The sequence below is a fragment of the Desmodus rotundus genome, chromosome 12, assembly GCF_022682495.2.
Source record: "Desmodus rotundus isolate HL8 chromosome 12, HLdesRot8A.1, whole genome shotgun sequence".
Lineage (NCBI taxonomy): Eukaryota > Metazoa > Chordata > Mammalia > Chiroptera > Phyllostomidae > Desmodus > Desmodus rotundus.
Genome location: NC_071398.1, coordinates 73,621,175 through 73,633,572, shown reverse-complemented (window position 1 = coordinate 73,633,572; position 12,398 = coordinate 73,621,175). Strand labels below are relative to the sequence as shown.

The 12,398-nt window shown below is 52.4% G+C and overlaps 1 protein-coding gene across 10 annotated transcripts in view; it reads right to left on the bottom strand.

The window, feature by feature from the left end:
• The window catches only part of PLEKHA6 (pleckstrin homology domain containing A6), a 132,697-nt gene extending 121,353 nt beyond the window's left edge, over nucleotides 1-11,344 (bottom strand). For 7 of the 10 annotated variants that reach the window (XM_045182340.2, XM_045182355.3, XM_045182342.3 and 4 more), the window contains exons 1-3: nucleotides 10,573-11,344; nucleotides 5,314-5,390; nucleotides 2,182-2,239 (exon numbers count right to left, since the gene is read on the bottom strand). In XM_045182340.2, coding sequence (XP_045038275.2) covers nucleotides 2,182-2,239; nucleotides 5,314-5,390; nucleotides 10,573-10,655 — 218 coding nt within the window. In that variant the 5' untranslated portion in view covers nucleotides 10,656-11,344. The remainder of the gene's footprint in view (nucleotides 1-2,181; nucleotides 2,240-5,313; nucleotides 5,391-10,572) is intronic. The other 3 variants (XM_045182362.3, XM_045182373.3, XM_045182376.3) reach the window with 1 other exon arrangement.
• Between the last annotated feature and the right edge of the window lie 1,054 nt (nucleotides 11,345-12,398).

Here is a 12,398-nt window from a genome sequence, read left to right as displayed (position 1 = left end):
GCACAGAAGGGAGGTGAGTGTTGAGGAGACCAAGGCAATTCGGTCTGGCCAACTGGGGCGTGGCGGGGGGTGAGGCTGGAGAAGGAAGGCAGGAGTGCCTCAGCTTACCCTATAACCGAAAGCATGAAAGGTTTTCAATGGAGAATGATATGACCAAATTTGCATTGTAGAAAAAAGCATTCCTGGAGCAGTGTGGCCTGGAGGCAGGAAGCTCAGTTGGGAGGCTGCTGGGATGATCTGGGTGAGAGCCTAGGGAGTGGCGGTAGGGTGATGAGAAGGGGGAGCTGAGGGCTGGCCAGGAGAACTGACAGACCCTGAGGGGCAGGGCCTGAGGCTGTCTCTTGGGGTTCTTCTTTGGTGGCCCCTCTGATGAAGATGGGACAGGTGTCAGTGATGGGCAGGCCATGAGTTCAGGACTAGACGTGCCCTGGGCTGGTCGCTGAAGCAGGAGTTAATTATGCCACGGTTGTTTATCTCCCAACAGTTTCCAATCATTTATTCCAGCAAATATTGAGTCCCTATCATATGCCAGGAAGGTTCTAGGACAGCGGAGAACACAAAATAGCCAGAATCCGCTCTCAGGGCTGACGTGGCAGTGGTGGGGAACACCAGCGATAAATATATAAACAAAAAACTTCCAAGTCGTGGCAGGTGCAATGAGGGGAAAGTAAGAGGCAGTGAGGAGCAGTGGGGGTGATCTTCAGATGAGGTGGTCGGAAAGGTCCCTCTGAGAAGGTAACACTGAGCTCAATAGTAAGTAAGAGCCAGATGGGCAAAAGTAGGAGGACAGTGCTCCCGGGCAGAGGGTACAGCAAGTGTGAAGGTCCTGAGGTGGCAATGAAGTTGGTGTGATGGAACTTGGTCCTTGGACGGAGGAGAAAAAGAAAGGTGAAAGTCACCATAACTGGATAGCTGGGGGAGAGGAAGACAGGGCCAGACCATAGCAGGCGGAAGGTTTTTTGTGACTGATGAAGAGATGGGACATGTGGAAACGCTTGGTCAACGACCTTGAGAACCAAATGCACATAACTGAATGCTGAGATGGTGCCTTCAAAGAGCAAAGGAGAAACGTCTTAACTGAAGCAGGAAGGATTTGGGTTCAGTTTCAGGGAAAGCTCAGGCTGTGAGAGCCATGTGATATCAGAACAATTTCCAAAACAGATAATTTGTCACATTTTGGTTTTGTTTTAACCTCAATGGTTAACAGTCAGGCTGGTGTAAGTTCTGGCTGGTCTCACAGTGGGAATTGAAAAGCGACCTCTCACGGTATAGACGGACGAAGATTTCAAAAAAGAGAGGGAGGGGAAGGAGGAAAGAGGGTCCTCCTTCCCCTGGCTGGGCAGGGGCTCCCTCTGGGCAGCCGTCTTCTCTACCAGCCCTGCAGGATCTGAGGCCAGACCACGTGGGAAGGCCCACAGGCCTGAGCATGCTGAGCTTCACCCACGGGAACAAAGCCAGGACCCAGCCCGGCTGGGAGATGGAGAGACCCAGGCCAAGGCAGGGGGAAATGAATCCAATGGGGTAGGTGTGTACCACCCTGGCCCAAAGAGCTGCTTCCATGGTGACATTGATGGTGGCACCTTCAGCTGCTGAGAGCATGCGCTATCCTGGCCCACGGAGGGGCTTGACCAAGCCCCTGAGGAAAACAGAGCACTGGACCCACACCTGCCCCCATCGGGATCGTGGTGACCACACCCAGAAGAGCAGGAGTAACGCAGGCAGCCCTGCCCCCACCCAACCTGCCTGCTGTGCACCCCACTCACACCTGCCCTCCAACTGGCTCCCTTTGCGTTTCTCAAGGCACGCAGTGCTCCGTTCCCTTCCTCTGAACCTTGTCCTGTGTGTCTAGAACAGCCTCTCTCCTCTGTTAGCCATCTCCCTCCCACCTCTGCACCCAAGCCCAATGCTCCACCCACCCCACCCTGCCTCAGAAAACTTCCCACGATCAATGCTGGCTCTCCCGGGCCAACAGAAACACACGCAGAGACACACACCTCACACACACACCCAGCTTTATCTGCCGCTGGCTCGGAAGGCTTGACACCTCCTGGCTGGAGACCCCGGCAAGGCCTTCAGAGAAAAGCTGGATGCTGGAACCTGCTCCCCTCTCAAGAAGGCATCAGTGACAAGCACAAAAGCAGAACCAACAGGGAGACCAGAAGCAAACTGCATCGTACTCACTTTATGAAATACACAGCTCCTTCCTGGGTGGAATCCATCTCCCAGCCCGTGGGCAAATCTGTGAGAAAGCAAAGTCACAAAGTCACCCTCTCTCCCTTCTCAGCCCCACAAGCCCAATCTGAACTCAGGAGGGATGGGAGCTGGGAGAACTAGGAAAATTCAGAGAAGCCAACAGCATTCAAACCCAACATTTCACCCTTTTTGTCCATTATTCTTATCAGTCCGTTTCCAGCAAACAGTAAGAGAGAAGGTAGTAAACGGAACATCCCCTGTCAATGAGCAGTGACCAAATGAATCATCACCGCCCAGGATTCACTTGTTTATTCAACGGACTTTGATGAGCATCTAGTGTGTGTGGGGCTCTGTGCCAGCCCCCAGGGATGCAGCAGTGAATGCACAGACGGTGGCCCTGAAGGGTCCTCAGGGTTCTCCTACAGCCTGCTTATACCACAGCCGCAGGAGCTGGAGCCAAGGGTGGTTCACTTGCCCCAGGCCTCACAGATAATTAGCTCCCAATTCTGCTGCTGAAGATAAGACACCAGTCCCAGGAAATCAGACTTTTTAAACAACTTTTAATAGCACTTCTGAAAAAAAAAAATTATCCATAGAAATGTTCAGAGCAGAGAATCACAGACCCACTAGGTGAGCAGGGACTGCATAGCTGAGGAACCCAGGGGGAGGCTCAGCCCCCACTGGACAGCTCTAGAGTGGAGCACCTCCATTTCCTGAGAGCGCCCTGCGGTCTCTGTCTCGTCCTGCCTGCCCTTCCCAAACAGCTCCCTTAGCAGCATCCTGTCTCTCCAGCAAACAGGACTCCTCCTCCCTACAGAGGTGCAGAAGAGACCAGAGGGGATCCACTGTCAAAGGTGGGGACAGGCAGGACTCTGGGGGAGATCATTCACTTTGGGGAGCAAGAGGTCCCTGGCTGACATATTAGAAAACAGGTGTGGGGTCTCTTGACACTCACTGCCACCTTTCCGGTCAGCCCAAATGCCCACCTTGTGTATGAGGTCTTATAAAATATAGGTGTGGATCTCCCCAGCTATATTACCAGCTGGGTTCTGTAGAGTGGAGAGCCCAGTTTTGATACATTCATTTTACTCATCCCTATTCATCAAAGCCTATTTCCAGAGTTGCAGCGGATGGTAATGCTGCTGCTTCAACACAGGAGAGCAGTCAGCAGGCCCCGCTGCCCTCCCAGAACTTGGTCCGTAGAAATAGCAGCACCAGCTACCACTTAGTGGGCACTTCCTTCCTCTGAGCCGCACGTCGCACCACTACTGGCACGTTTCATCTGCACAGCAACATTACGTAATAGGCGTCATCCCGAACGTTCTTACAGGTAAGAAAACCGAGGCCCAGAGAGGTCAATCAACTTGTCTAAGGTCACATAGGAAGTGTCTGAGCCGGAATGAGTCTGGTCTGCTGCCTCCAGAGCTCGCATTCTTTCCTCTGTGCTGCTCTATAAATGCTACTTGTTCCCCTCTGTCCCTGTGGGAGGACATTCCCATTCAGAAGGGTGTGGGTTGGCAGACTCCCCAAGTAGAGGGACCCCCATTGGGTCAGGATCATAAAAAATCCTGCTACTGTGATGTGCCTGGGAAAGAGGCCAGTATGGATTATGTGCCCTGCCTTTTCCAGCAACTTCCCTCCACACTGCCCTCTCCGCCTGGGCAACACCAAGGGCGCTTATATTCTTGCCCAGGCGGAGTGCCCGCTGAGACAGCTGCCCTCCCAGCAAGCTTCAGGGGCATTTAACCCCTTCCCAGCCTTGGACAACCAGTTGGCTGCAGCCAAAAATGAAGGAATTGGCTCGAAGGCTTTTATTCCTCTTCCAGTCCTACTTAGAGTCCTGATAAGGTGGAGGGACTCAGACTGTAAACAGCTGAAACACGGAAGAAGGAGACAGCCCTGCCTGGGGTCAGGAGGCCCGCTGTCTGTCAGAAAGATGCCTCTGGCTGTAACAGCAGCAGTCGCCTCTGCGGAGAGTGACTCACTCACGTACTCTGTGTGCTACAGCCTTTTGAGGTCCATAATCCTATCCCCATTCTACAGTGGAAGAAGCTGAGTCCTGGAAAAGTTATTGCTCAAGACCACACTACCAGAAAGTAGAGCCAAGACGTGAGCTCAGGTCTCTGTGCTCCTACAACGTCTGCACTTAACCCTGATTCTGCTTCTCTCACTGAGTGGCCCTGAGCCAGGGACTGCTCCTCTGATCTCCAATTTCCCTACTTTAAAATGAAGGACTTGGACTCCAGGATCCCTGACATCCCCTCTCTAAAAACACAATGATTCCAGCCTGGAATCCAAAAGAAACTAGGCTGGGGGCAAGTCAACAGCTTACCCCAGTGTGCCCAGCAGAGCCACCGCACCCAGGGGTGACCCAGCCTCTCAGGACCACGGGCCTGCCCTGCGGTCAGGTGAGGGGATGGACGGCCAGTGGGGATGGGTCTATGGAGGCCTGAAGAGGACAATCGGTTGTTCACTGAAGTACCCCAGGCTTGTGATTCTGTGTCTCCACCCTTCCTTTTGGACTGAAATCTTTGCCTGTACCTGTCCCCTGTTTACCACTAGCCTGGGAACTCCCTGAGGGCGAGGAATGTGTCTCCTGTATAGTAAGCGAGCCTTGCGGGCCCTGTCCCCTTTCCTTTCATGTTCCCCCATGTGAAGGAGTTCCTACTTACTTTAAATTTAACTTAATTAAAATTAAAAATTCAGCTCCTCAGTCACACCAACCACACTCCAACTGCTCACTGGCGACTCGCGGCCGGTGGCAACGGCACTGGCGGCACGAGCGAGGTCGTCCTGTGGTGGCAGTTCTCCGCGCGGTACTGGGGGCCGCAGCTCCGCCGGTCAAGGCAAGATGGAGGGGATTTGCTGACTGAGCAGGAGGATGAGACAGGAGTAAAACCTTTGTTCTCAAAGGTCTTTCCCAAAAACTAATGGTAAAGCTAGAGGCTTCGAAAGGCCGACAGTGAGCATCGGCCCTCCTGTAACGTCCCCCAGGTGGTGGATGTGATGTTCAGCTAAGTCCATCCATGGAGAAAGAAAAAGTCAGGAGCAAAGTCCTACCCCCACCTCAAGCCATTGCTTCCTCTTCGATTGAAAGGCAGGTACAGGTGAGCTTCTTACCTGGGCTGGAGCAGTGTCCACTCTGGATGGGTGATTTTGTACCAGGGTGCACCCAACTGGTTGACTTGTCCTCGTCGCTGTAGAAAACCAATAAGCACGCGTCAGATTCAAGAGAGGCTTCCCTGAGCGGGACAGTCCCCAAATTCACGTCAATACCGACTGTCTGATCCCAGACACATGAGGCAGGAGCACCCACATTTCATTCATTCATCCACATTCACAAAATGTTTATCGAGCAGGCTCTGAGGATTCAGAGAGGAATAATATCTGATCCCTGACCTCAAAGAAACAAACATAAAAAGATAGTTGCAAAATATAATGTTGCATGTCAACTGTATCTCAATTTTTTAAAATAAAATAAAAAGGTAGTTACAATATGATGTTATAGGATGTATACTCCCTATTACAGCTGTGCACAGAGAGTGTATACATCACAGGGATGAAGCTGAGGAAGAGGAGCAGCATGAGGGCTTCCCTAAAGGGGTGACGTCTGAGGTGATGATGAAGTCACGTGGGTAGGACAGGAAAGGTCCCTCAGTGGCAGCTGCTCAATGAATCAGAAAGGAGGAGGCCGGGTAAAGCGGCAGTTCTTGGGTGTCTACAATACTATATATTTTCATTCACAACATTCCCTCACATTAGGAATTTACAGATGATGAATTTGCGGTTCAGAGAGGTGTAGTAATTGGCCCAAAGTCACACTGTCAATCAGTGATGACGCCAGGGTTCAGACCCAGACGCGCATCTCTAACACCTGAGTGTTTTCTCGTATCTACTCCCACCAGTGCGCACTCCCCAGCCATGCGGGGCCTCCGGGCTCTAGCCTCCGAAGAGATGGCCCACTGGTATTTCTCAGCCCTCACCAACCAAGCGACACGGACTTTTCCAGAGCTGGGAAGTACCCAACCTTCTTGGCCAGTCCAGGAAGGAAAGGACTCTCAGGTCCCTTGTGTCATCCAGGCTTTGTGTGTGGGGGGGGGGGGCAGTCCTCAGGGCCCAGGACAGGAAGACACTCAACGCTTTTAAGGCATAATTAATACTTTGATGGATATAACAAACTCCACTAAGAAGGACTCACAAAATTTTTAGTGAAGCAAGATATATAATAACTGCACATATTTAAAATGTACAGTTTAAAGTTTTAACATAGTATTTACCCACGAAACTACCACACAAATCAAGAGGTGAATTCCCCTAAACTTTCTTCGTGCCCTTTGTAATTCCTCTCTACTCCCCTCCTACAGCCTTTGCTACCCTCCCCCTCCCCCAACAACAACTAACCTGCTTCCTGTCACTGTAGATTAGTTGGCACTTTCTAGAGTTTCTAGAGTGTTGTGTACATGCATCATACAACTAGACCTCTCCCCTCCCTCCCGTGTGGTAGCACGTGTTCATAGTTCACCCCATCTCATTACTGAGCAGCAGTCTGTTGTAGGAGATACCACGGTGTGTTCCTCCACTTGCTTGTGGATAAACATCAGTTTGGGGCCATTCCACATGAAGCTGCTATGAACACTAGTGTCCAAGTCTTTGTGTGGACACAGGCTTTCTCTTCTCTTGACTGAACTAACTTTCTCTAAGTCGGACACCCTCTGCAGGAGGAGACTTCCCGGCTGAACCGCCCCTCTAACAAGAAGAGCAGAGAAGAAACAAAGTCCCTGCTCTGGTGTTCTTGGGGCCCTGGAGACAACGTGCGCCCTGGGAGATGGCCTCTGGGCTGGGCTTTGGTCTGGGAGGCCATGGGAGAGGCGCCCGAGGCAGGGAAACCCGGCCGGCACAGAACTGTAAGTGTGAGGGAGACGTTGGTCCTCACACCTCCTCTCCTGCTGCCCTAAGACTTTCTGGCCCGTGATCCCTCTCCTGCTCTCACACCCACAGCTCCCTCAGACGATGGGTCTATCTCCAGCTTGCCTGGATATCACAACTAATCACGAGGTCACCCGTGGGGGCACAGCCCCACCACGCCCTTTACTTCCTCTTCCCCTTATCCCTCCCCATGTCAGCCCCCGGTCTAGAACACCACAGTCACAGACTGTCTCCACTCCAGCTTTGGGCTGATGGGGAACTGGGAAGACTGATGTCATTGCAAATCCACAGTCCCCAAGCTTGGCTGGGCCCTGAGCACCACCTAGAATCTTCTTCAGGGGCCTCAGTCAGTTGCCATTTGCAGATGGTTCTAAGTTTTCCCACCAACCTCAGGTAGCACACCTGCTTCTCCTCCCCAACCCTGCCTCTTCTCAATGAAGATCTTATGTCTTAATTCAAGAAAAAAAGAATGCCCTGACTGGGGTGGCTCAGTGGGCTGAGCGTCACTCTGTGGACTGAAAGGTCGCTGATTGGATTCCCAGTCAGGGCACATGCCTGGGTTGCGGGCCAGGCCCCTGGTTTGGGGGTGTGCAAGAGGCAACTGTGCTCCCTCTCAAAGCTGCCTCCACTCCCAGCTCCTCCTGTCTCATGCTCCTCTTCTTATTGACCAAACATCCTTCTTGGAAACCAGTTCCTTCTGGTTGTCCCCACTTCCTGGCCTCCCACTCAGCAATCCTTGTAACCCGGTTTCTGTTTCTAGCCCTCTCCTAAAACTACTTTTCTAAAGGTCATTAAAGAACTTTGCCCCCCACCCCCCGGCCAACCCCAGTTCCTAAATCCAGTAGACACTTCTGACTTTTCCACTGTTGACCCTTGACCCTTCCTTCCTTCCTAACATCCCTCCTCCTCACAGTCTGGGGCGGCTCCCTTCCCTGATCCTGGTGCTGTCCACCTCTGTGACCCCTGGCCTTCTTCTCCACCCTCTCTTCCTCTACCTTTTCCTTACAAGCTGGTGCTGCCTGGGTTCCCTCCTGTCTTCTCTCTCCCATACTTCTGGGCGGTCCCACTTCTACATGATGACTCTCAGGATGCTCTAGCCCAGGCCTTTCTCTTCAAACTCTATCCTATTACACATCATCTCCTGAATATCCTGTGGGGACCTCAAATTCAATTACCCTGCCCCTCCAAGCTTGTCTCTCCCTAAAATCTGTTCCTCCTCCCATACTCCTGATCGCTGTCAGACTGAAGTTAACAATTTCGAGATGTACTCTCCATTCTTCCTCTTCTCTCGCTTCCCCAGCATCCAAGCAGTACGTGAATGCTCTCAATTCCACTCCTAAAGCTTTCTCCCATCTCTCCCTCCCCTTCTCTTCCGTTCTCACCACTGAAATTCAGGTCCCCACACGTATCTCCTGGACTTTTGCAGTTGCTTCCTAACTGCTCTCCATCCCTCAAGTTCTTCCCCTGCCTCCCTCCACAACCCTCACATCACCTCCCCTCCTGCAGCTGCCAGAGGGAGTCTTCTAAAAGCCGGCTCTGCGTCAGTTCTCTGTTTAAAATCTCCTTCGGTTTCCCTCCACCTACAGAATCAGGTTCAGACCCGCAGCCTACCACACAAGGCCTCTCCGGAGCTGCCCTCTTCCTACTTCTGCCTCATCTTCTCCAGCCTCCACTCCATCTGTAGAGACCCCCTCAGCATGCCCTGCATAACCTGTGCCCTGGCACCCCTCAGTGCCCTCCTTCCCACAAGCCTCTGCTTCAAGGCCCCTTTTACTCCAGTCTCTATCCTACAAAAGCAGCTCAACTATTTCCTCCTGGGGAGGCCCTCCCTCAACTTCCCAGAAAACATTAGTTCTTCTTATGTTCCTGGAGCATCATGCAAATACCTCTAGAATGTATCCTATTATTTCCTAAGTATTTATTTACATGTTCCTTCTACTCCTTTCAAGGAAAATCCTGTGTCTTTTTTTTTTTTTTTTAATCTCCAACATCTAGCCCTACGGCAGACAAACAGTGGAGACTCAATAAATGTTTGTGGAATGAATGAGGAAAAGAAGCTGGAAGGCAAAAAAGAGATGGGAAAGGAAGATGAAAAGAGTCAAATTAATATTTCATTAGAATAACGGAGAACTTGTGGAAATTCCGATTCTAAGGCTCCACCCCAGGTCTTCTGAACCAGAATCCCTGCAGGTAGGGTCAGAATCAGCCTTTTTCATAAATTCCTTGGGTGATTCTTATGAGCAATAAAGTCGCAAACCATTGACAGAAGGAACTCCAGTTTCAATACTGGGGATGTTCTGTTATTTAAGAATCTAACTCAGGGTCAAGAACTTTAGTGGCATTAATTTCTAAGATGATCTAATTACAGCCTCAATTATGATAATAGTGATAATTACAGGAGAAAGGCCTACAGCAAATGTGAAAACTGAGAAACACCAAAGAGAAACCACTGGCTACCTACAAAGGGAGTTTAGCATGGGGGAAGGCAATGCACCGAAGTCTGCACACACTGGGCTCAGTCTGAGCTCCCATTAACAAGTGGCTTCATCTCAGATGAGGACTCTCAGGTTCAGAGGCCCTAACTCTCCCATCTGAAAAGGAGGCGGCTGTGGCTGAGACCCCTCCAGCTCCAGTGTTCTGTGAGTGGCTATCTTGAGGAAGGGACACTCATCCCGTGTGGGTAACAGTTCCAAATGCTGTGCTTGTAGACTTGCTACATTATCGGGAGATTTCTCTCCTGGCAAAAGATGACTACAGTAGGAGCGGGCCAAAATAGCGCCAGCAGGGCCACTCTGTTATAATGAGACTATGCCAAGGCCATTTGGGTTTATGAAATTAATATAACAGTGCTAATATATTACTGAGAGCAGCAAAGACTCCGTCTCTCTAAAGAATGCTGAATGTGCTGTGGGTATCTTCTCCTTCCCCTTGACCACAGCCCCATAAGGAAGCAGGAAAGGAAAGGCTGTGGGCTTGGGGACACTGGGAACGGGGTGGTAGAGGCAGGGTCTCCTGGAATTTTGTCACGTAGCCCAGGTCTTCCTTTAGGAAGGGGGGAGTGGGCAAGAAAGAAAGAAAGAACTCACCCCTGGCCCTGCGGGTGGACTGCACAGAGCTGAAAGGAAGGAACTGCAGGCTGGGCCCTGGGTCCAGTCATCCTCCTCAGATCCCCCCTTCCCATCTGTGACTGGCAGGCAGGCGGAGGGCCACCACCTACCCTGCCTGGCCCTGCCCTTCCAGACTTCAGGAAGCTGAACCTGTGCTGGACTTTGATCCACTACGGAAAAGGCGGGAGCCCCACTCCAACAGGCGTGGTGATAAACTTATTAGTCATGCCTGTGGTTCCGCACCGCGTCCCGCTCCCACCGCAGCCAGCCCCCAGCCCTGCCACCTTTCAAGTTGGACAACTTTAAAGAAATGCAAAATAAAAAATAAACGCGACAGACAACATACTTGATGAAGAAGACTCTTCCACCGTGGTCAACTCCATAGGTCCACCGGCCCGGCAAGTCCAGCCAGTCAACATCATCGGCCATCTCGGTGTCCCGCTGCCCCTCTGGCTCTCCAGCCGCCCGGGCGCTCAGCTGGCAGGGGCTTCCCACCCGCAGCCCCCACTGTCTGCTCCTCCGCGAGGCAGTGATGGGGCGGGGACGGGGGTCTGTTGTAGGTGCAGCCCCAGCTGGCGGCGTCCCTCCGGGTCCCTGGTAGTGGCTCCGGCCTCTCCCTGAAGGCAGCTGGCCGACAGCCGGGCAGCAGGGAGCCGGCAAGACTTAACCCTAGCGGGGCCGTGCGTGCTCAGCGCCGCCCAGCCGGAGCCCCAGCGCTATCTGTCTCCCGCTCGAGCCCCGACTGCACTTTGGACGCCTGTGAACTTGGGGACTGAAGATCCGCGTGGGTCGAGTTCGGTCGCTGCCGGCCTGGACCGCTCAGGGTAGCGCCAGGTCCCCGTCCCTCCAGCTCCCAGCGGCCAGCGGCCAGCAGCCAGGCGGCGGAGCGGGGAGCAGGTTGCTGTGTGAGCGAGGAGTGTTTCCTCACCGCTCCAGCTCCCAGCCCACACTTGAACCTGCAGGGGGTGGGGAGGCGGAGCCAGCGCACCGCCTGAGAAGGTAATTCACAGCCAGAACGTCCGCAGCCCTCAGGTCCCCAAGTCCAGATGCAGAAACCAGTTTGGCTGAAAGCTTTGAACCACGAACTTGACGGACATGTCCAGCCACTGAACGGAAAAGGGGACGTGGTCAAACCTGGTTATACTTGGCGGGAGTTTAGTAGAGGAACAAAGGTCAAATTCAGGGAAGGGTGGTGGCATGGGTGTGAGTAGCAAGAGGCCCTAGGAGACTCCTCTTGCTAAGATGCCAGCCTCGTTAGTCAAGCTAGCCCTTACTTTTCTTCCTGGGCACTTCCTCCAAGAAGTCCACCATGACTAAGTAGAATCAGAGGACACCTTAGAAACCGACTCAGAAACCAACAGCTTTTACGTGCCTTCCCCCCAACTTTCAGCAGAAGAGGAAAAGGAAAACAAACAAGCAAGCAAACAAAAGCAGAGGAGAGAGCATGTTCTGTGCACAGGACACAGGGTGCAGCTTCAGTGCTGGTATGTGAGAGATGGGGCTGCTGGAGCTCGCAGCTCTCCAGTCGCCGGGTCTGGACTCCAGTCAGCTTTCCCAGCTTAGACAGGACCTTCCCCTGGGGCTTCAGTTAGGTGCACACTGTTCCAATCCGTGTGTCAGACCCAATGGAAGAGACGAGGGGAGAGACACCTGCATTTAGAGGGAGCAATGTGTCCCACGGCAGGTGGCAAGTCTCTGCTGCGTGAGCATCCTTACTGGGAGCACCATAAGAGACTGGATCCCTGTTCCACCTGGGTAATTCCTATTCACCCTTTCAGGCGTCTACCCATGTGTCACGTCCTCCAGGAAGCCATTCTTGACTCCACCAAAGACAGATTAATATGTCCTTCCTCTATGTGTCAGGCAGCCTTATTAACAACCCTACAGTGGAGCTTACCACTCTGCAAAGCAGTCCTTGATTTGTTCATCTGTCTCCTTCGCTGGGCTGTGTGCTCCTCCGGGCAGGGTCTCCATCTCATTCCCTAGTCTAACACCTACCTGGAGCCCCCAGTTCATGTCTGATGAATGACTGATACTGGCATAGCTGGGTACAACTCAGTTCTAACCACAATCCTGCACTTTGGGACCTCATTTAGGGTCCTGGTAAATTTCACCATCAGCAGCATCAGGGTGTGTAGGGAGAGAGCTTTCTGGAAAAAGAAGCAGCCAATG